This window comes from Geotrypetes seraphini, chromosome 1 (genome assembly GCF_902459505.1).
Source record: "Geotrypetes seraphini chromosome 1, aGeoSer1.1, whole genome shotgun sequence".
Classification (NCBI taxonomy): domain Eukaryota; kingdom Metazoa; phylum Chordata; class Amphibia; order Gymnophiona; family Dermophiidae; genus Geotrypetes; species Geotrypetes seraphini.
Window position 1 is genome coordinate 67,131,625 of NC_047084.1, and position 20,426 is coordinate 67,152,050.

A 20,426-nucleotide genomic window follows, 5' to 3' on the forward strand; every position below is an offset into this window, starting at 1 on the left:
AGAGTCTAATTTGGAGTAGTCACAACAACTGAATGATTTGGAACCCAAGAAGGGGGACTTTGGAGACCAGAAATGGGAAAAAATAAGTAATGAATGGTCAGACCAAGGCACAGAAGTATTTAATGTTAGAACAAATTTGGAAGCTAAGGAAATTGGTACCAAAATCATGTCAAGAGTGTGACCTTCTCTATGTGTAGCATTGAAGATTAGAGGAGATAGATTGAGATCTTGAAAAAGGGTCATCAGCTCTAAGGTGTGAGTGTTATTCAGATCCTTGAAATGGACATTGAAATCCCCAAGAATAAGGGGATAATCTGTAGAAGTATTCTGGCTAATTGGAGATGCTGTTGCATGTGATAGGCGGTGGGAGATATAAAAGTAGGCAGTTCCAGATGATGTTAGTTTTCAATTTAAATTGAATGAATTCCAGAGGCCTTTGGTGGGAGGAAAATTCAAAGTTAAGCCGATGGACAATGGCTACCCCACCCCCTCTTCTCCCAACACAATGATTGAAATGAAAGGTAAAGCCTGGAAGGCAGACAAAGGCTAAGTAGGCTTCATCTCCATCTGTTAGCCAGGTCTTGGTGATACAGAGTAAATGAAAGTTATTCTGGCTAATGACATCGTTTAGTAAGTGATACTTGGATTTAAGTGATCTTGAGTTGATAAGCCCAGTACCGAGTCATCTAGTTTGGGAAAGATTGTGGGGAGCTTACAAATTCACTTGGATTATGTCTTATCTTAATAGCAGACTATGAATTTTTCCTCCAGGAACTTGTCTAAATCTTTTTAAACCCAGCTTTGCTAATTGCTGTTACCAAATCCACTGGCAACGAGTTTAATTATTCTTTGGCTGAAAAAATATTTCCTACTACTTGTTTTAAATGTATTTCCATATAACTTCTATGTGTGTCTCCTAATCTTTGTAATTTTTGAAAGAGTAAAAAATCGATTCAGTTTTACCCATTCTACACCACTCAGGATTTTATAGGCTTTGATCATATCTCCCCCTCAGCCATCTCTTTTCCAAGCTGAAGAACTCTAACCTCTCTAGCTTTTTCTCATATGAGAGGAGTTCTATCCTCTTTATCATTTTGGTCACTCTTCTTTGAACCTTTTCTAATTCTGCTATATCTTTTTTTAAATATGGTGACCAGAAATGAATGCAATACTCAAGGTGAGGTCATATCATGGAGCTATACAGAGACATTATAATATTCTTGGTCTTATTTACCATCCCTTTTCAGAGTATGAATTGTAATTGTTATTATTTATTTTGACTTACTACAAATTGTTTTGCTTAGATAAGCCTGAAAAATTTAAAATCATCATATGGTAATTAGAAAGAAATATATCATTTTCCATCTAATATAATAAAATGGTAAGCCGCGCATGCGCAGTTCCTAAGTGTGCGCCACTTTTCTGTGAGCTGTAGTGACACATAGGAAGTGCGCATGCGCGGCTTACGGTTCTTTGAAAGACGCGGCGGTGGCTACTTTCACGATCCCCGCCTGCGTCGGACTTCCGACGCAGGTGGGGATCATGAGAGGAGCCACCGCCGCGTCTTTCAACTAAAAAAAAAAAAAAAGTCAAAACGGATGTCGGCGGCTGCAGACCGTGGCACCTGTAGCCAGCCGCGGCCGAGCACGGGAACGGGCCAAAGTTTTTTTCAACTTCACAGACGCTGCAGCGGCTCCTCTCACGAGCCGCTCCTGCGTCGGAGAAGGCGGCGATCGTCAGAGGAGCCGCCGGGAAGTTAGACTGCTGGAGGCTCGGCCTGTTAGGTCCGTGTGCAGGCTCCTCTCGCGGTTAATGGAGGGAGAGGGAATGCTGCGGCTGCTGCACAGGGAAGTAGGGAAGGAGATAGGGAGAAAGGGACCGGTCTGATGTCGCCCTCCTTCTGTTTTGCTGAAAAATCCACCACCCTTGGCTGCGATTCAGAAACATTCCGCCGGGGGGGGGGAGGGGGAGAACCGCGGCAGATTGAAAGCAGGAAGGGGAGCCACAGACAACGTTCCTGAATCACAGCTGAGGCCAGCGGATTTTTCAGCGACACAGAAGGTGAAGGCAATATCGGAATGGAATGGAGAGAAGAGGGAGAACATGTTGGGCCTAGGAAATTCCCTGGATTAACTTTTTTTTAATTTTTATAAAGTGCAAAGGGGGAGAGTATTAAAAGAAGTGCCAGACTGGGCATGGGGGACAGTTTATGGGGCCAGGAACAGAGGAGAGAGAGAGATGGTAGGTAATGGTCTGAAGGGAGAGAAGCTGGATCTGGGGAAAGAGATACTTGAAGGGAGGACTATTGGGGAGAGATGGTGGATCTGGGGGAGGGAAGTTGGACCTAGGGATGGAAGGGAGGGAGAAATGTTAGGTCTGGGGGTGGAAAGGGGAGAGAGATGCAGCATCTCTTTTTTTCCCTCCATCTTATTGTTCAGCATCAAGGGGGGAAGGAAGAAGAACAACAGAAAATGGAGGAAAAAATAATCCATGGGAGGGCAGAGAGCTGGGATAAGAAGATGCTAGGGGATGAAGAGAAAGGGACAGGGAGATATAGACTGACCAGTGGAGAGAGGGAGGGGTATTCTGAAAGTGGTGAGCCATTTGTATGAGGTCAAAAGGGAGATGACAAGATGAATGAGAGTATGGAGAGAAACAGAAAGAAACACAGACATATATTCTACTGCCAGCGGGAGGAAGGGAGAAAGAAATAAAAGAAGAAAGACACAGGGACAGCGAGAGACACAGAAAGACAGACAGACAAAGGGGGCCAGGGACAGAGACAGACAGAAAGAAAGACAGCAGGACAGAGAGAGAGACACGGAAATAAAGACAGACAGATAGACATATATTCTAGCACCCGTTAATGTAACGGGCTAAAATACTAGTATATAATAACAGTATAAAACAATTAATTAAAACACAGATAAAATACAAATCAACAGTAAAACAGATGTAGCATTGACCCTACTAGGCCATTTGTTTAGTTCAGTTTTAAGGTTGTGACCATTGCTTTATATGCAGACTTAGGTTGAGTTAAAATGATGGTCACAAAATTAATTGCATGGTAAAATGAATTTAACCAACTGCAATTGTTTGGCAAGATCAATATTTATAATTGTAATTTATTAACCAAATCTTCTGTGAACAATAAAATACTCTGCTAATAACATATATTGCATATTTTTGTGTCCTGTTGTTAGATATGTTACTTCGAGTAATTCCTCTACAGCAATCTGTGGTTGCCAGAGTTATCAGAGATCAGAATCTGTCCTGTGCTTGGACTGTGGAATATGCCCTTGAGTTGCTGCTTATTGGTGGATTGTTTCCAGAAGCAGTGTTGTTGGCACACAAGCTTGGAGATTGGAAAATGTCTGTTTCAATGAGCCTAGCTTATGATCTTTACTGTCAAAGTAATGGTGACTTATCAAGGTGTGTTGTTTTCTTACTGGTTTCAGTGGGGAATTGAGGATCTGCATTGCAAAGACTTTTTTTCATACTTGCCCGATTTACTATGTGTTTAATAACTGTCTCAGATTTGTGGGAAAAGAGGAATGGGTAGCTGAAGTCTATTGATTGATTATATAAGAAATAAAAATGGATTCCATAATATTTTTATTTTTTTAATTTTTATTTATTCAATTTTCTGTACCGTTCTCCCAAGGGAGCTCAGAACGGTTTACATGCATTTATTCAGGTACTCAAGCAGTTTTTCCCTCTCTGTCCCGGCGGGCTCACAATCTATCTAACGTACCTTGTGCCTCATTACAGCATTTTATAGCACCACCCGTTTTCAGACTTATGAGTAGCAGTACTTCTAATAGTTCAGAAGGGTCTGGTACTCAAAAGGGTTTAACCAGGCAGGAGAACCTCTCCTGTCTGATTAAACCTTTTGAATGTCAACCCCTTTTTGATGGTTTTGTTTTGATATGTTTTGGGGCTAATTTTTGAAACAGAAAAATGTCCCATTTTTTTCACAAAAAAATGTCCAAATCGCTATTTTCAAAGCTCATTTTAAGACGTTTTGCTCTACAGTTTTTCCACAATCCATCTAAATCTCAAGACGGCGTATTTTGGGAGAGATCAGGGTGGTCTTATGATTTGGATGCTTTTCTGTAATAAAGGAACATTGTAAAAACATCTAGGGCAAAAAAGGACATTTTAAGCTAGACATATTTCACTAACAGGGAAATTCATGAAAGGGCATTAAGCGCTTTAGTGTGCTAACCACTAAAAACGGTTATTTATTTATTTAATTCGTTTTCTATCCTGTTTTCCCCAAAGAGCTCAGAACGGTTTACAGGTTAAACATACATAAAATACAGTTAACAGGTTACAACTTGCCATAATTATAGTACACACTTACGAAACAAGTTTTTGTCCTAATACAATACATACTAGGAGGTCTAATATCACTACATACAGTTTATAGGGCCCCTTTTATCAAGCTGTGCTAGCACTTTTTAGCACATGCCGGCGTGGTAAATGCTCCAATGCTCATAGATTTCCTGTGAGTGAGCACTTACCTCACCAGCCCATGCTAAAAACCTCTACCACAGCTTGATTAAAAGAGGGGGGGGGGGGGCGTAATTTTCAATTTTTCTGAATTGTCCCACTGATATGGTGATGTATTAATTTGAAATGCTCCTTTTATGTTCTTATGTTCCTTCAAGCAGCTCCTGTTGACTCATTTAGAAGATTAGATGTTTCTTTGTGTCCTTTCTTACCTTTTCATGTTTCTATAGGGTTCCTCGTCACTAGCAATGTTTGAAGGTATTATACTGGTTTCTTTTTTATTATTTTTTTGTTTTTCAGCTATATCTCTTATCCCTGTTTTGTCTCTCTACTTCTTGTACACGCATCAAAAATGGCTTAATAATTGTCTTATTACTATACTTAGGGCTCCTTTTACTAAGCTGCGGTAGCATTTTTAGCCCGCGGCAGATTAACGCGTGCTAACCCCCGCGCTACGTGGAAAAACTAACGCCAGCTCTTTGGAGGCGTTAGCGTCTAGCGCACGCGGCATTGTAGCGTGCGCTAAAACCACTAGCGCAGCTTAGTAAAAGGAGCCCTTAGTGACCAAAACAAATGTTCGATCTTTCATGCTGTGCATTGGAAGTATTTTATTGTTGCTATATATAGGGTGCCATACCAATTGTAATACTATTATACTTAGTTGTCAAAACATGTATTCAATCTTCCATGCCGTATACAGTATAAGAATTATATTTCTCTAAAGCTATATATAATTTTCAAACCTGATATTTGTTTTCTCATGCTGTACATAGAAATTGTCTCACTACTATATGCAGACTGAGCCCATCTAGTCACTATCCAAACAGGCTTCCTGCTAACCAAATATCTAGCCCCTTCAGAGTATGGCTTTCTCTCACTTTTTTTATGAAGAATATGCCTACCATGTCATTTACCACTATTATGTATGTCTGTTTGTATGTCAGCTTGTAACTTTGTTGCTAACCTTTTATTATTTAAGTAAACTCGTAACCTGTTCTGGTGTATTTTTGGGCGGAAGGGCTAGAAAATCGACTAAATAAATAAATATTGCATTTTGAATTGTTTTTTTAGACAATTTAAGTGAAAAATGTATAAAGATGCGAAGACTTGTATTTGGTATGTATGTATATTGTATGGGACTCAGCAGTTTTTGAAAAGATGCTATACAATGCATAATAGTTTATTTAATGTATTTATAATTTCAGGATGAAAACTGAACTAAGCTTGCCTATAAAGCTGACACCAGTAAAAACTTTTCAAGAGAAACTACAGTCTTTTTTGGGTCGTCCAGACACGTCTGAAATGTTATCCAAAGCAACTAAATACAAACAGTTTTCAGGTAAAAAATAATAATAATCTGCAATGTGCATCTTTATAAACTAGTCATTTTCAAAATAATTTTCAAAAATAAACATATATAAATAATGATTAAACTTGGAGCTGAAGGGTTCTCTGAGCTTTCATGAGACTTCTGATACAATGCTAGCTTTTTTTTTAGATCATATTTCCTTCTAGTACTGTGCAACCCTAAGGGCTCCTTTTACGAAGGTGCACTAGCGGTTTTAGTGCACGCACCGGATTAGCGCACTAAATCTAGCTAGCTGAAAATCTACCGCCTGCTCAAAAGGAGGTGGTAGCGGCTAGCGTGCGCGGCAATTTAGCGCGCACTATTACATGTGTTAAGGCCCTAGTGCGCTTTTGTAAAAGGAGCCCTAAGTGATTTTGAGCCATGTGATTGCTAGAAGGAAAAGTCAAAGGGCGCTCTGGAATTACATGTGGCTGTTTCAGTCACTGCTGTTTTTCTCTTAGGTTTTTATGACTATAATTTCTTCTCAGCTCCCCTTCCCAAGCCCCATCCTTCTTCCAGCTGTGCTGCTATCTGATGCAACAGATAAATTTCCAATTCTTAAAATCCAGAAATAAAGGTATTTGGGATGATTGAGGCTGGGAATGGGCAAGAGGGATTGATTATAGCTGGGCAAGAGAAGTGTCAAGTTTTATAGAGTCTTAGGACAAGCAGGCAGCATATTCTCACATGTGGGTGATGTCATTCATGGAGCCCGGTATGGATGCTGAAAGTGTAAGACACTTCAAGCTTTAATGAAGCTTCTGGATAGTCCACATTGCGCATGCACGAGTGCCTTCCCACCTGACGATGGCTCACACTACCCCTGTTCTTTCTCTGTAGAGCAAAGAAGTTCTACCAGGACCATATCCTAGCGTTTTTTTTGGAGGTTTGTTTTTTTTTTTTATGTCTTCAGTGTGTTTTCTTCCCTTATGAGATTTCTTTCTGTTTCAAGAAGTTCGGATTTATTGTTATTATCCTTCCAACTTTTGATGGTTTTCATTTTTCAAACAAGAACCACACAAAACACTAAATTGTTCCTCAACACTAATAACAGTGAACATCCATTAATACATTAATAATACTGTGAAACGTATCCTCAGTGTGGGACAACAAGCATAAGGAACCGGTACAGAATAACAGTTCCAACGCTGATGAAAATGGCTCAAAAAGCAAGAAGGCTAGCTCACTTAAAGCCACACACCATCATAGGATACGTCCATGTGCAATAAATCAAACATGCAGGCCCCGGATAACACCTGTTATGGTAAGTAACTGTGCTTTATGTACCCCTCCCTAAATCCCCTTCCTCTCTACCATCCCCTACCACTCCCCAGCAAGAAATAAAACATCATCCACACTCAAAATCCCCCTATTATACATAACATCTATAAAATCGTTCTTTCTGCTCAAAACATACCAGATCTTATCATAGATGAGACTTTCCATGTTGTAATGCAATTAGTTTGTACATATCATACCAGCCACTCAACTTTGCCAGAGCTAGCTTCCATTCTGGTCTTTCTGTTTCTAACTCACAGCCAAGACCAATCAGGCAGCCCTAAGGGTCAATTGACAGAAGATCAATTCTCCCTCCTCCAAATCTGTCCCATACCTATGTATGAGCGCTACTTCCCAAGTAGAAGGTATCTTTTTCTCCTAGATTTATGGAAGTACTCAAAAAACCAAAATTCTTGCACCAAATTACAACTCCATCACATGTGTAAATAAGTTTCTAGCTCCCTACAGCCCCACCAGCAATTCCGTCTCCCTCCTACTCATTTCAGCCAGACGCATAGGAGTGTAGTACCAGCTCATTAGCACTTTATACTCATTTTCCACCAATAGAGTTGCTATTCCCAATTTTGTCATCCTACACCAAATCTGGTCCCACTCTTCTCTGTCTGCCCCCTGCTCCAAGTCTTGTTCCCAGTTCTTCATGTAGTATTGATATATTGCCAAGATAACCCCCTTCTGAAGACGAGGATCTAATACTTTTTCAAATGCAGTTTTCCCTCCAAGTATATCTCAAAGTAACCTGGAGGACAATAGGTTATAAATATATCTTGGGAAATCAATCCATATTTGGTTTGAAGCAAATCTGCTCAGTAGCAATGTTGCAGAGTTGTCTTGCATACACTAGCTGCTTTACCTCCCAAGAAGCAAACACCCCTTCTCCTCTACCTGGGACAAACTCAGGGTTAAATCTCAAGGGGGCAAACCACAAGTATCAGCGTCCCTCTAAAAGAAACCCTTTAACTCCCTTCCAAAACCTCTGTGTAGTTTCTACCGATTGTGGACTCTGCATTTTTAGGCTGTCTCGGAATCCAGGATCTATGCGTTAAGAGAATCTGACCCACCGCAGATTGCTCAGTCTGCACTCATTGTTTGTACTCCTGTGCCTGCCATTCAAGGATCACCCTCAACTGAGCTGCTTGATAGTTTTTACCAGATTGGGAACAGCCAGGCCCCCCACCCCTTCTCTTTTATTTAAAAAGAGTATCCGCCTTCCCACTCTAGATCGCCTGTGAACCCAAATAAAATCAGAAAGTTTTTGTTGTAAACTATCCAAAACCAATCGCTCTACCCAAATCGGTAGCATCTGGAATAAGAATAACATTTGGGGTAAAATCATTATTTTTACTATCTCAATACATCCTAGCCATGAAAAGCTCATCTTCTCCCATTTATCTAAGTCTCTTTGTATCCTGTGTAACTCTCAAACTTGTGTAAAAGTGGCTTTTAGTTAAGGTCATAAAGATCCACCCCAAGGGTCTACTATTATTAATTATTCCTATAGCACTACCAGATGTACGCAGCGCTGTACAGAGTCACAAAGAAGACAGACCCTGCTCGAAAGAGCTTACATCCTAAACAGACAAGACAGACAAACAGGATGTCATGGATACAGTTAAGGGGAACGGTTAATCTGCTGGCTGGGTTGGTAGGCAGTGGGGAGTAGGGTATGGATTGATGGCTTTATAAAAAAGGTGGGTTTTCAGTCTGCTTTTAAACAAGGGAAGGGAAAGGGCTTGGTGAACAAACTCAGGTAATTTATTCTAGGCATAAGGGGCAGCTAGATAAAAGGAACAAAGTCTGGAACTGGCAGTGGAGCAGTTTTTCTGAGGAACAGAGTTCTCTGGGAGGTGTATAAGGAGAGAGGAGAGATATTGAGGGGCAGCAGAAGTCTATATAAAACTTACAATTTTGTTAACAGCATAACAGTATTAAAAAGACCAAAAATAAATATAAATACGAGTGAGGTAAACTCATAATTAGTAAATTGAAACTTATTAATAGGACAACCATGAAACAGTTCACAAATATACTTAACAGCACTGAAATTTAAATAAGAGCGATATAATATGTTTTAAAAGGGAGACTTAATACTTATGATGCATCTAATAAGCACAAATCAGAACATTCAAATAACATAGAAAGGACACTAATGTTTTTCTATAATGCAGTTTATCCTATGGCCAAGGAGTCAAATGCAGAAATTAGATGGGGATAGCATGCGTTGGGATAAACAGATGGGAGACTAAACTCAAGACAAGCTGTTTATACAATTAAACAAGGTATAAGGAACTGATTTCGTTAGTGTGTGTGGAAAGCTAACCCTGGTGCAGAATGAGTGTATAGTCAATCATCCTATGTATTAAAGGCTTGAGTGAAGAAAGTCGGATAATCCAAATAGAATGTGGAAAACTACAATTTGTTCAACACATGTAATAACAACTGGTAAAGAACAAACTGGTGCATAGTCTAAATGACTTCCTCTCAAGACCCCAAGACATCACTATACCTGCTCTTCGTGTCGTCACTGGGGTGAAGTGCTCTTCTTTATTGATTTTCCCGTATACATTTACACACCAGAAAGTTAAATTTCAGCCTGTTAGAAACTTCAAACCTATACAAGACCAATGATGAATGCTTCACCCCAGTAAGCACATGAAGAACAAATACAGTAGTGTCCTGGGTGTAAGAGGTCCCGGGAAGAAATCACCGGAACTGCATACCAGTCTGTTTGCCACCAGTTGTTGGGTGAAGAAAGGAATGCTTTTCACAGACTAGATTTTATAGCTACTTATGATTAAGATTTAGTGAATGTAAACTCCAGATTTCCCTTATGACAACTGATGGCAGTTGAAACCTACCTTTAATATGAAGTCATAACCCTCCCCCCCACCCCCACTGCTAAATCTGATCCAGTCTGCTTGCCTTGCTTTCACACCATACCTCTGAGGAAGTTCAGCCAAACCAGATATATCATAGTCATTCGCACGCACTTAAAAGGGAAGAACCATTGTAACTCTCAAACTCGATCCTCCCCTAAGTTCACATTTAATATCACAGATTTACTCAAATTTACCTAGAAACTGGGCACATGACCATAAACAGCTGTTCAAGTACCACTGTTAATGAGCCTTCTAGGCCTTGTAATGTAAAAAGCAAGTCATCTGCAAAAAGACTTAATTTATAGTCCCCTGTCTAGTTGGGATCCTTCTAATCCTTACATTTTCCTGCACTCTCTGAGCAAAAGGCTCAAAAACTAGGGCAAATAAGATAGACGATAGGTGGCTACTGGAGGCATGTTTTTAAAATTTTACTATAAGAACAGAAGCAGTGCCTCTGCTGGGTCAGACCAGAGGTCCATCATGCCCAGCAGTCCGCCACGCGGTGGCCCATCAGGTCCAGGACTTGTATAGTAATCCTCTAACTATACCCTTCAATCCCCTTTTCCTTCAGGAAATCATCTAATCCCTTCTTGAAACCCAATACCGTACTCTGTCCTATCACACCCTCTGGAAGCGCATTCCAGGTATCCACCACTCTTTGGGTGAAGAAGAACTTCCTAGCATTGGTTCTGAATCTGTCTCCTCTTAATTTTTCCGAATGCCCTCTCGTTCTTGTAGTTTTCGAAAGTTTGAAGAATCTGTCCCTCTCCACTTTCTCTATGCCCTTCATGATCTTGTAAGTCTCTATCATGTCTCCTCTAAGCCTCCGCTTCTCCAGGGAAAATAGTCCCAGTTTTTCTAATCTTTCAGCATATGAAAGATTTTCCATACCTTTTATCAATCTCGTTTCTCTTTTTTGTACCCTCTCGAGTATCGCCATATCCTTTTTAAGATATGGCGACCAATATTGGATGCAGTACTCCAGATGCGGGAGCACCATCGCCCGATACAACGGCAGGATAACGTCCTTCGTTCTGGTTGTAATACCTTTCTTGATAATACCTAGCATTCTATTCGCCTTCTTAGAGGCCGCTGCGCACTATGCCGACTGCTTCATTTTTTGTCCACCAGTACCCCTAAGTCCTTCTCTAGGCTACTTTCACCCATTACCAGCCCTCCCATCATAGAGCTGTACATCGGGTTTCTGTTTCCTACATGCAAGACTTTACATTTCTCTACATTAAAGTTCATCTGCCATTTATTTACCCACTCTCCCAGTTTGTTCAGGTCCCTTTGTAAATCTTCACAGTCTTCTTTAGTCCTAACCCCACTAAAAAGCTTTGTGTCATCTGCAAATTTTATAACTTCGCACTTCATCCCTGTTTCTAAGTCATTAATAAATACATTGAACAGCAGCGGTCCGAGTACTGACCCCTGCGGAACACCACTCGTAACCCTTCTCCAGTCTGAGTAGTGGCCCTTCACTCCTACCCTTTGCTTCCTACTCGCCAACCAGTTTTTGATCCATCTATGTACATCTCCTTCCACCCCATGGTTCTTCAGTTTCCGTAGTAGGCGTTCATGGGGTACCTTGTCGAAGGCCTTTTGGAAATCCAAGTATACGATGTCTATGGGGGCCCCTTTGTCCATTTGTTTGTTAATTCCTTCGAAGAAGTGCAATAAGTTCGTTAGGCACGATCTTCCCTTGCAGAAGCCATGTTGGCTTGCTTTCATCAGTTTATTCCTTTCTAGATGCTCATCGATGCTGTCTTTTATCAGCGCTTCTGCCATTTTCCCTGGGACCGAAGTTAGACTTACCGGTCTGTAGTTCCCCGGGTCACCTCTCAATCCTTTTTTTAAAGATGGGCGTAACATTTGCTATCTTCCAATCCTCTGGGATCACCCTGTATTCAGGGATAGATTACAAACCTGCTGTAGTAATTCTGCTATTTCCTCTTTTAGTTCTTTCAATACCCTAGGGTGGATTCCATCTGGGCCCGGTGATTTGTCAGTTTTTAATCTATCTATCTGCTTGAGTACATCTTCAAGGCTTACCTCCATGGATGTTAATTTTTCTGCCTGATCTCCTTTGAAGATTTTTTCAGGTTCCGGCACATTGGATGTGTCCTCTCTTGTAAATACTGACAAAAAGAACATGTTTAGTCTATCCGCCACTTCTTTTTCCTCCTTCACCACTCCCTTTCTATCTCCTTCATCCAGCGGTCCCACCTCTTCCCTTGCCGGCTGCTTCCCTTTAACATATCTGAAGAACAGTTTGAAATTTCGTGCTTCCCTGGCTAGCCTCTCTTCGTATTCTCTTTTTGCTCTTCTAACCACGCGTTGACATTCTTATTGATGCTTCCTGTGCTCTTTCCAATTCTCCCCGGTTTTGTCCTTTTTCCACATCCGGAATGATTTTTTCTTATCTCCTATCGCTTTCTTCACTTCTTTAGTTATCCACGCTGGGTCTTTTGTTCGGTTCTTTTTGCATCTTTTTCTAAATCTGGGGATATACAGGTTTTGCGCTTCGTTCACCGTGTCCTTGAATAAAGACCAGGCTTGCTCCACAGTCTGCGATTTCTTTGAGCTGTTTCTCATTACTCCCATCGCTTTGTAGTTTCCTTGGATAAGAAGCACTTCTATTTTCAGTATAAATGTACAAGCTATATGGCCCTGATTCTACAAAGTACGTCCCGATTTTAGGCAGCTGTAGGCGTCCTACAGCTGTCTAATCAGCCAATCGGGATGCACGTTTTTTTAAAAAATGCTCCCCAGGCAGGCCACCTATATTGAAGGCGCCTCCGGGAGCCTAAGAAGGCCCCCAAGACGCCTAAGCTTGCCTAAGGGCCTTAGGCGAACCTAGGCGACCCTATGCGTTTCCCTAGTAGAGGAAGAGACGCTTACAATGTAGCCAAGCAAAATGCCAGTAGGCCTACAATGTAGGCCAGCAAAATTGTAAGTAGATGCGGCCGCTATACTTATTGCGGCAAGGGATCTCTCTGCCGCTATAAGTATAGCGGCCGCGGCCGCCTGTCCGATTGCCAATCAGGCCTTAGGTTTCGCAGGATGGGCCTGCCTCATTTCGACGAGGCGGGCCTGCCAGCTGGGCGAGCAAGACCAGTCTGGCCAACAATTAAAGGTTAGTTTGGTGGGGGGAGGTTTGGGGGCTGTTAGCGCGGGGGGGGGTGTGCGGAGGGGGGGCATCTTCCGGCATGCGGGATTGGGCACCCTCCTGCAGGTGATCGGTAGTGTCGGGGGGGAGTGGGGGCATCTTCCGGCAGGAGGGCTTGAGTACCCTCATGCCAGCAATCGGACAGGCGGCCGCGGCCGCTATACTTATAGCGACAGAGAGATCCCTTGCTGCGATAAGCATAGCGGCCGCGTCTACTCTAACCCGATTCTGTAACCGGCGTCTGTAACATGGACGCCGGTTACAGAATCGGGGTTTTGTGTAGGCCCGATTCTGTATAGGACGCCTCTCCTGGGCCGTCCTATACAGAATCCGGCCCTATATGTTCAAATTCCAAAAACCAATGGAGGAAATGGAGTACACAGAAATCTATATACCTATAAACTAAACTCCAGTTATTCTTATTAATACCTTATTGTTCTGTACCTGAGTGTTTATTCTGAAAGGAAGAAAAGGCCTCAAGCCGCAGAAAGCAATGCTCCATTGGAGCTATGAAGGAGAGAGCTGTACTCCCCTACACCCTTCTATCATTGGACAAAAAAACCTCCTATTTCTTAAATTTCAACTTTAAACATGCCAACAAGCTGATAAATGTAAATGAATGCTTATCTCATTGTTGTCCTTCCGAGATCTGTCCTCTCTCACTGTCGACACAGACTCAGTGCTTGCAACGGGTTCACGTGTTGTTGTAGTTAACGGTGGCCATCATTTCACGATATTTCAGTTGCTTCTTCGGGGCTTTGCATATAGAAAAGACACTATTTTTAAAAATATGATCCGGAGGAATACTGCATTCATTAAAAAAATAAATTCACTACCTGAAACAGCAATAAGCACTGTATGACTTTGTGTCGGGACAGGGCAAAAAATGGCGACTCCATGTTCTTTAAATAAATAGCTGTAGCCAATCACATTTTGATGATCCCATGATTGGACAAGCACAGTCAGCTCATTTGCAACATAAGATTTATAGAGATATTAGTTATTACACAGCAGTAATACAGCTCGCTGTTTTAACTTGTGAGCTGACTGTGTTTGTCCAATCACAAGATCACCAAAATGTGATTGGCTACAGCTGTTTACTTAAAGAACGCTGAGGCACCATTTTTTTGCACAGCCCCAAAGAAGCGATTGAAATATTGTGAAACGATGGCCACCGTCGGCTACAGCAACAAGTGAACCCGTTGCAAGCACTGAGTGTGTCGACAGCGAGAGAGGACAGATGCTGTCTGTGGCTTCTGAGATCTTTTTACTCCTTCCAGAATAAACATTGTATTCACGTAGGGAACAATAAGGTATTATACACATTATAAGAATAACTGGAGTTTAGTTTGTAAGCTATATATGTTTGCATAATAAATATAAACCTTGTATACTGAACACTGGTATTTTTTAGTTTCTGATACACTCCTTTCTTTCTTCAGACCCTATTGAAGAAGAAGATGTAGATGTGCTGTTCAATTCAGTGCAAGAAATGCTGAAAGCGGCTGTTATGGCCAATGCTGACATTCTCTCTGAGACATTTCAACTTTTGATTGACTCTGCTAAGGATCATAGTAGAAAGCTGTGTGGCTTGGTGCCTGAAAGATTATACCTTCCTTGCCCTCCATTATATTGCCCTCAACCAACTTCTGTCAGTGAGGTAAGCATTTTATAGACCTTGATATCTTTTAAATTTAACTTAATTTAAAATTGTGTGATTTCTTGTTAGAAGAGTGTTATAAAAGCTGATATTTTCTTCAGTTGTTTTTACAAACTAGTTGTGATATTCATTCTTAGTTTCTATGGGCCTGATACTGAAAAAAAGCTGAGTTCTTACTGTCTATACTCAAATATTAATCTATCCGAGTATAAACTGAGATAAGTCCCCCCCCAAAAAAAGGGGGAATCTGTTAACTCGAGTATAAACCGGGGGAGGGGGGGAGGTAATATTCTGTCTGGCCCTACTCTTCTATATTTCTATGTTCTCCCTTCCCCCCAGTTTTCCTAGGTTAATGATTGTGGGAGATTTTAATCTACATATTGAAACTCTGGACACCACTATTACTCCTTTCCTTAATACAGTGGCATCTCTTAGATTCATCCAGGTGATCAAATCTCCAAACCATGAAAAGGGCCATTTGTTAGACTTTGTTGTCATTTAAAGAAGTTGACCTCTTTGACACAAGGTTGGTGGTGTCAGGGTAATACTCCTATCATGGACAGGAATGTGTACTCTGTTATAATTATAATTAGCACTCTGTAATTTAGTAAGTATCATATGTTCCTTGGTTTAGATCCAGGCTCCCAGGTCTAGTTATGCTTAGAAGTAATAGACACAAGGCCCCAGTTGTATAAAAATAAAAAAATATTTGCAAGCAAGTGAAACACAGGTGACTGAGAATTATATGTGAATGTAAGGTAGTTCAGAAAAATAAGAAACCAACACCAAAAAAGAGACCATCACCTCTGCACAAATGGCAACAGATCAATAGAATAAAGCAGAGCGAGCCAGGTCTTCAAATCACATTTTAATCGCAACCAGTGGTAAAACTCATGCATAAGGAGGAAGTGACATCACAGCCTATGCTGGCTGCTTAGGACCCAGGCTTTGCTGGACTTGGCCCTATTTTGCAATAAGTAGCCCTGATTTGATGATTTTTGCCTATTAACCTTCACCCGTGTTGAATTGGCCAGCAAAGATGGGCGGATGTACAGGAAGGCCTGTCATCTGGGTTGCAGCCCAGTATAGGATTACAGCCTTTTTTTCGGTGATGTCAGACCTGCTGTTGGAATTTCAACAACTTGTAGAGAAAATCAAAGTTGATATAAAAGCAGTTTGATTGGAACTAACTACCCTCTCAGCAGATTTAAGAGGAGAAATAGCGGAATTGGGCGGCCGTGTGGTAGAATCAGAGAACCAACTTGAGCATCAGGATGCAATTACCATATTGGAAACTTCTTGGCATGAATGTAAGACTACTAACTCCTATTTTTGGATAAAATTGAAGACCTAGAAAACAGGTCCCGAAGGAACCGGAGTTTACCAGAGCTACCTGAATATAACAATTGTGAGCTAACTACTCAGAAATTAGTGAGCGCGCGCTCTTAGCAGATTCATCAAAACCACTGGCACCTGAGTATATCGATTGAGCGGGCTCACAGAACCTTGGGTCAATCACACCTGAATGTGCTATGAGATACAGTGGTGCCTCGCACAGCGAACGCTGCACACAACGAACTTCATTTCATGATTCATACAACGAACTTCGTTTCACACAACGAAGTCGCCCGAGCTTCCACGATCGCTGCCGATGTATTGCATCCTTCCGCGCAGGCACTGCAGGCAGTCATTAGTCACTGCGCTTAACGCGTTTCACATAACGAACTTTTCGCATAACAAACTTGCTCCTGGAACGAATTAAGTTCGTTGTGTGAGGCACCACTGTATTGTGGTTTGCTTTACTGAATTCAAGCTGAAGGAGTTTATTCTTTGTTGCACGCAAAGTGGAAGCTTTTATGTGGGACACATACCCTATTCAGTTTTTTCAGGACTTAGCTACCACTACACTTCGCCACAGGAGTGACCTGTGGCCTTGCATGCATCTACTGGCTGATAGGGGTACTAAATACAAGTGGCAATACTCCTTTGCACTTTCTTTTTACTTAGATGGGTAAACTACAGCGATTGCGTACCTTGGAGGAGGCATAGAAACTGTTTCTAGAACTGGCGACATCCACATCGAACCCCGCTGCAGCGGCGGGGTCTGCCTCCAAGATGTCTGTTTCTGCACTGGCTCGCCCAAAATGGCAAAGAGTGTCCTGTAGGAAGGGACGCCTTATGCGACAGTCCTCAGCTGCTCATCTTTGAACATTTTTTATATCTCTGGCAAGTGAGTAGCTTGTAGTTGACATTTGTACTATCTGTAACTAGACCCAGCTGTTTGAGAAGACTTTCAAGCTTCTACTATGTTGAAGTGGGAAGAGTTGCAGGAGGTCCTACTTCAAGTGTCTTCTGTTTACACTTTGAAGAGGTAACTAAAGACACGTCTCAAGTGATGGACCCTCTTAGAGGGATCTGTTCAGCATCCCACTCTTTCCTCATACATCAGGATATTTGGGATGGTAGTGCATGCTCAGTGGAAAGTTCTGGATGTGCCTTTTCATTTGGCATGGTCCATGGCTATACTCTACCCCATTCGTGATGATGATAGAGAAATCTTTGTTTCCTGTGGTTGATGCGGTGATCTCGGCTATTTTGCACAGACATTCCGTGCCAGTAGAAGGTGGCTTGGCCCTGAGAGACCCTCAGGACCGTAAGATAGAAACTCTTCTTAAATGCAGTTTTGATGTGGCTGTCCAGGCGACGATTTGTGGCGGTCTGGTAGCCCGGGCTTATTTCCAGTGGTCTGAGAAAGTTCTTGGCCGCAAGTCAGGTGACTGGTCCTTAGTGATTGAGCCGGGAGCTTCTTTTCTCTCTGATGCCATGAATGATCTTTTGCATGCCTCAGCCAAGTCCATAACTCTGGGTGTAGCAGCCCACCATACCCTGTAGCTTCGGGGTTGGTCGGCAGATGCGGCATCTAAGGCTAAGCTCAGTAGGTTTCCCTTAAGGGGCTCCTTTCTCTTTGGGGAGGAGTTGGTAAGTTGGTTCAGACCTTGAATAACTCTAAGGTGTCTCGGTTGCTAGAGGACCAACCTCACAAGGCTTTGCGAGGTGGTTCTGCCCAGGGATGTTTGAATGAGTTTTGCAGGTACCACCCTGGCCGGGTTGTGACCTCTTTTCCTTCCAGAGGACGTTTCTTCCAACACATGTAGTCTTTTCGGGGGACTCACCGGGGGGTTGGGACTCCTCCAGTGGCTCCTCCGTCTAATCCAATGGCTCATTGTGGGTCCTTCCCCGGTTCTAGTTGGAGCACAGTTTTGGGAGTTTTACCAGGAATGGGCCAAGAACACAACAGATCAGTAGGTCCTGGAGGTGATTCAGGACGGTTATGCTCTGGAGTTTTCACATCCTTTGCCAGATCGTTTTCTTTCCATGTCAGGCAACTTGGAAGAGAAGGACTTTTCAGCAGACACTGCTTAGATTGCTGGACCTCAAAGTGGTAGTCCCAGTGCCTCTTCAGGAGATCCACCTGGCAGGTACTCCATTTACGTCTTGGTGCCCAAGAAGGAGGGGTCTTTTCTGCCCATTTTGGATCTCAAAGGTATCAACAGAGCTCTCTGGGTTCCATCTTTTCACATGGAAACCCTGAAATCAGTAATTCTGGCCATTCAGCCTGCTCATGAAATGGGCAGAGGCTCATCTTCAGGACATCTTGGCTTCCCACATTGCCGGTGTGGACAATGTCCAGGCTGGAAGTCTTCAAGTTGATTGTTCATTCCTGAGGTCGGCCAATCACAGATCTTATGGCCACGAGTGTCAATGCCAAAGCGCTGAGGTTCTTCAGTTGCCGCAGGGATTGCTAGGCCGAGGAGCTGGATGCTCTGGTGCAGGGTTGGCCGATGGACGGCCTGATGTATGCCTTTCCTCCGTGGCCTCTGGTGGGCAGAGTTCTTCTTCGTATTTCCCGGCACACAGGCCACATGATTGGCCCAGGCATCTATGGTACGCGGATCTGGTTCATTTTCTAGTTTAAGGTCCTCTGCTGCTGTCCCTCTAGCCCTATCTTCTGACTCAGGGTCCCATTCCAATGTTCGATCTGGGTCCCTTTTGTCCTACGGCTTGGCTCTTGACAGGGCTTGCCTAAGGAAGAAAGGATATTTGGATAAGGTGATCTCCACTCTCTTAGGTTCTCAGAGAATTTCCACCTCTCGGGCTTATGTGCGTGTTGGTGACTTTTTGAAGAGTGGTTTTCCGTGCATGGCGTGGTTCCCCTTCGAGCTGCTTTGCCTCATATCTTGGAGTTTCTGCAGGATGGCCTGGAGCAAAGCCATGCCTGGTCCTCCCTTCAGGTGCAGATTGTCGCTTTGTCTTCCTTTCGCGGTCTCTTGCAGGGTAAGCATTTGGCCTCTTCTCTGGATGTGATTCAGTTCTTGAGAGCTGCAAAATTGCTGCAGCCTCCAGTTTGGTCGTTGTTTCCTGCCTGGGATCTCAATTTAGTTTTCTCCATGCTCATTCATCCTCCTTTTGAGCCTCAGCGCCTATACGTTGAAGGACCTTACTCTTAAGGCTGTTTTCTTGGTGGCCATTATTTCCATGAGACACATTTCAGAACTGCAGGCCTTTTCGTGTAGGCCTCCCTTCCTGGAGTTTATATGGAGCAGGTCATAATGTGGCATGAACTAGTGGTATATCAAATAAATGAACCATATTGGCTATTTCCTGACTTAGGCATCCTTTACAAATTTAGAATGACTGTATCTTTAAGATAAACATTGTTCACATTTGCTCAAAGCTGTGTGACTTGCTCATGCAAAGTAAGTTTTCTATCTACTTGAACCACATGACTAGGCCTATGCACATAGTGCAAATAAAATGTCCATAATTTATTAGCCAACCTTATTCATAGACTCCTTTTTTTTAATTTTCCTGGGAGGAGAAGAGGGTGAACCCACCCACTAACACTTCTTTTCCCCAGGTGGAGGCACCGAGTGCCAAGTAAGTGAGGGACCGACGGAGACTGCTTTCGGGGGTCATTACATACTGTAACTGATTTAGTATTAATGAGTATTTTACCATCTTTATTCTCCAGGGTGGTCAAGATGATGTGCATTTAAGAGCTGAAAAAGTTTATCGGCAAAAAGTTTCAGGAGTCCTTCAGCGAATCCTTCTACTGTTACGAGCAGCTCATTGCTCCATCCCTGTAGCACAGTGGTACATTAAACAACTGAAGTGGGCAAGAAAAGTCATGCAGAAGGTAAAGTAAATTCTACACCAATGCGAAAGTATAGTTAAAAAAAAAAATAATGCCACAGTATAATTTTGTTCTTTTTATGGGTAGCTATTGGAATTCCAGTGTATATTTTATGCACATTGTTATCTTTTTTTATTTTACTTTATAAATTTCAGTTTACATTTCAAAATTAAGATAAAGAGATGCAGTTATGCAAGGACCACATCAATAGCATAACCAGATGGTACAACTTAGAGAAAAAATGGGTAGGCAACAAATGTCTCCCTCTACATTCATCCCCCACCCCCTTATTCAACTTAAAAAAAAAAATATATATATATATATATACACACTAGTCTTTAAGCCCGTTACATTACATGTGT

General features: G+C 42.3%; 1 protein-coding gene across 5 annotated transcripts in view; it reads left to right on the top strand.

The window, feature by feature from the left end:
- CPLANE1 (ciliogenesis and planar polarity effector 1) overlaps window positions 1-20,426 on the top strand; it is a 372,488-nt gene that overhangs the window by 110,311 nt on the left and 241,751 nt on the right. For all 5 annotated transcript variants that reach the window (XM_033932742.1, XM_033932734.1, XM_033932750.1 and 2 more), the window contains 4 exons: window positions 3,204-3,432; window positions 5,721-5,854; window positions 14,653-14,870; window positions 19,903-20,067. In XM_033932742.1, coding sequence (XP_033788633.1) covers window positions 3,204-3,432; window positions 5,721-5,854; window positions 14,653-14,870; window positions 19,903-20,067 — 746 coding nt within the window. The remainder of the gene's footprint in view (window positions 1-3,203; window positions 3,433-5,720; window positions 5,855-14,652; window positions 14,871-19,902; window positions 20,068-20,426) is intronic.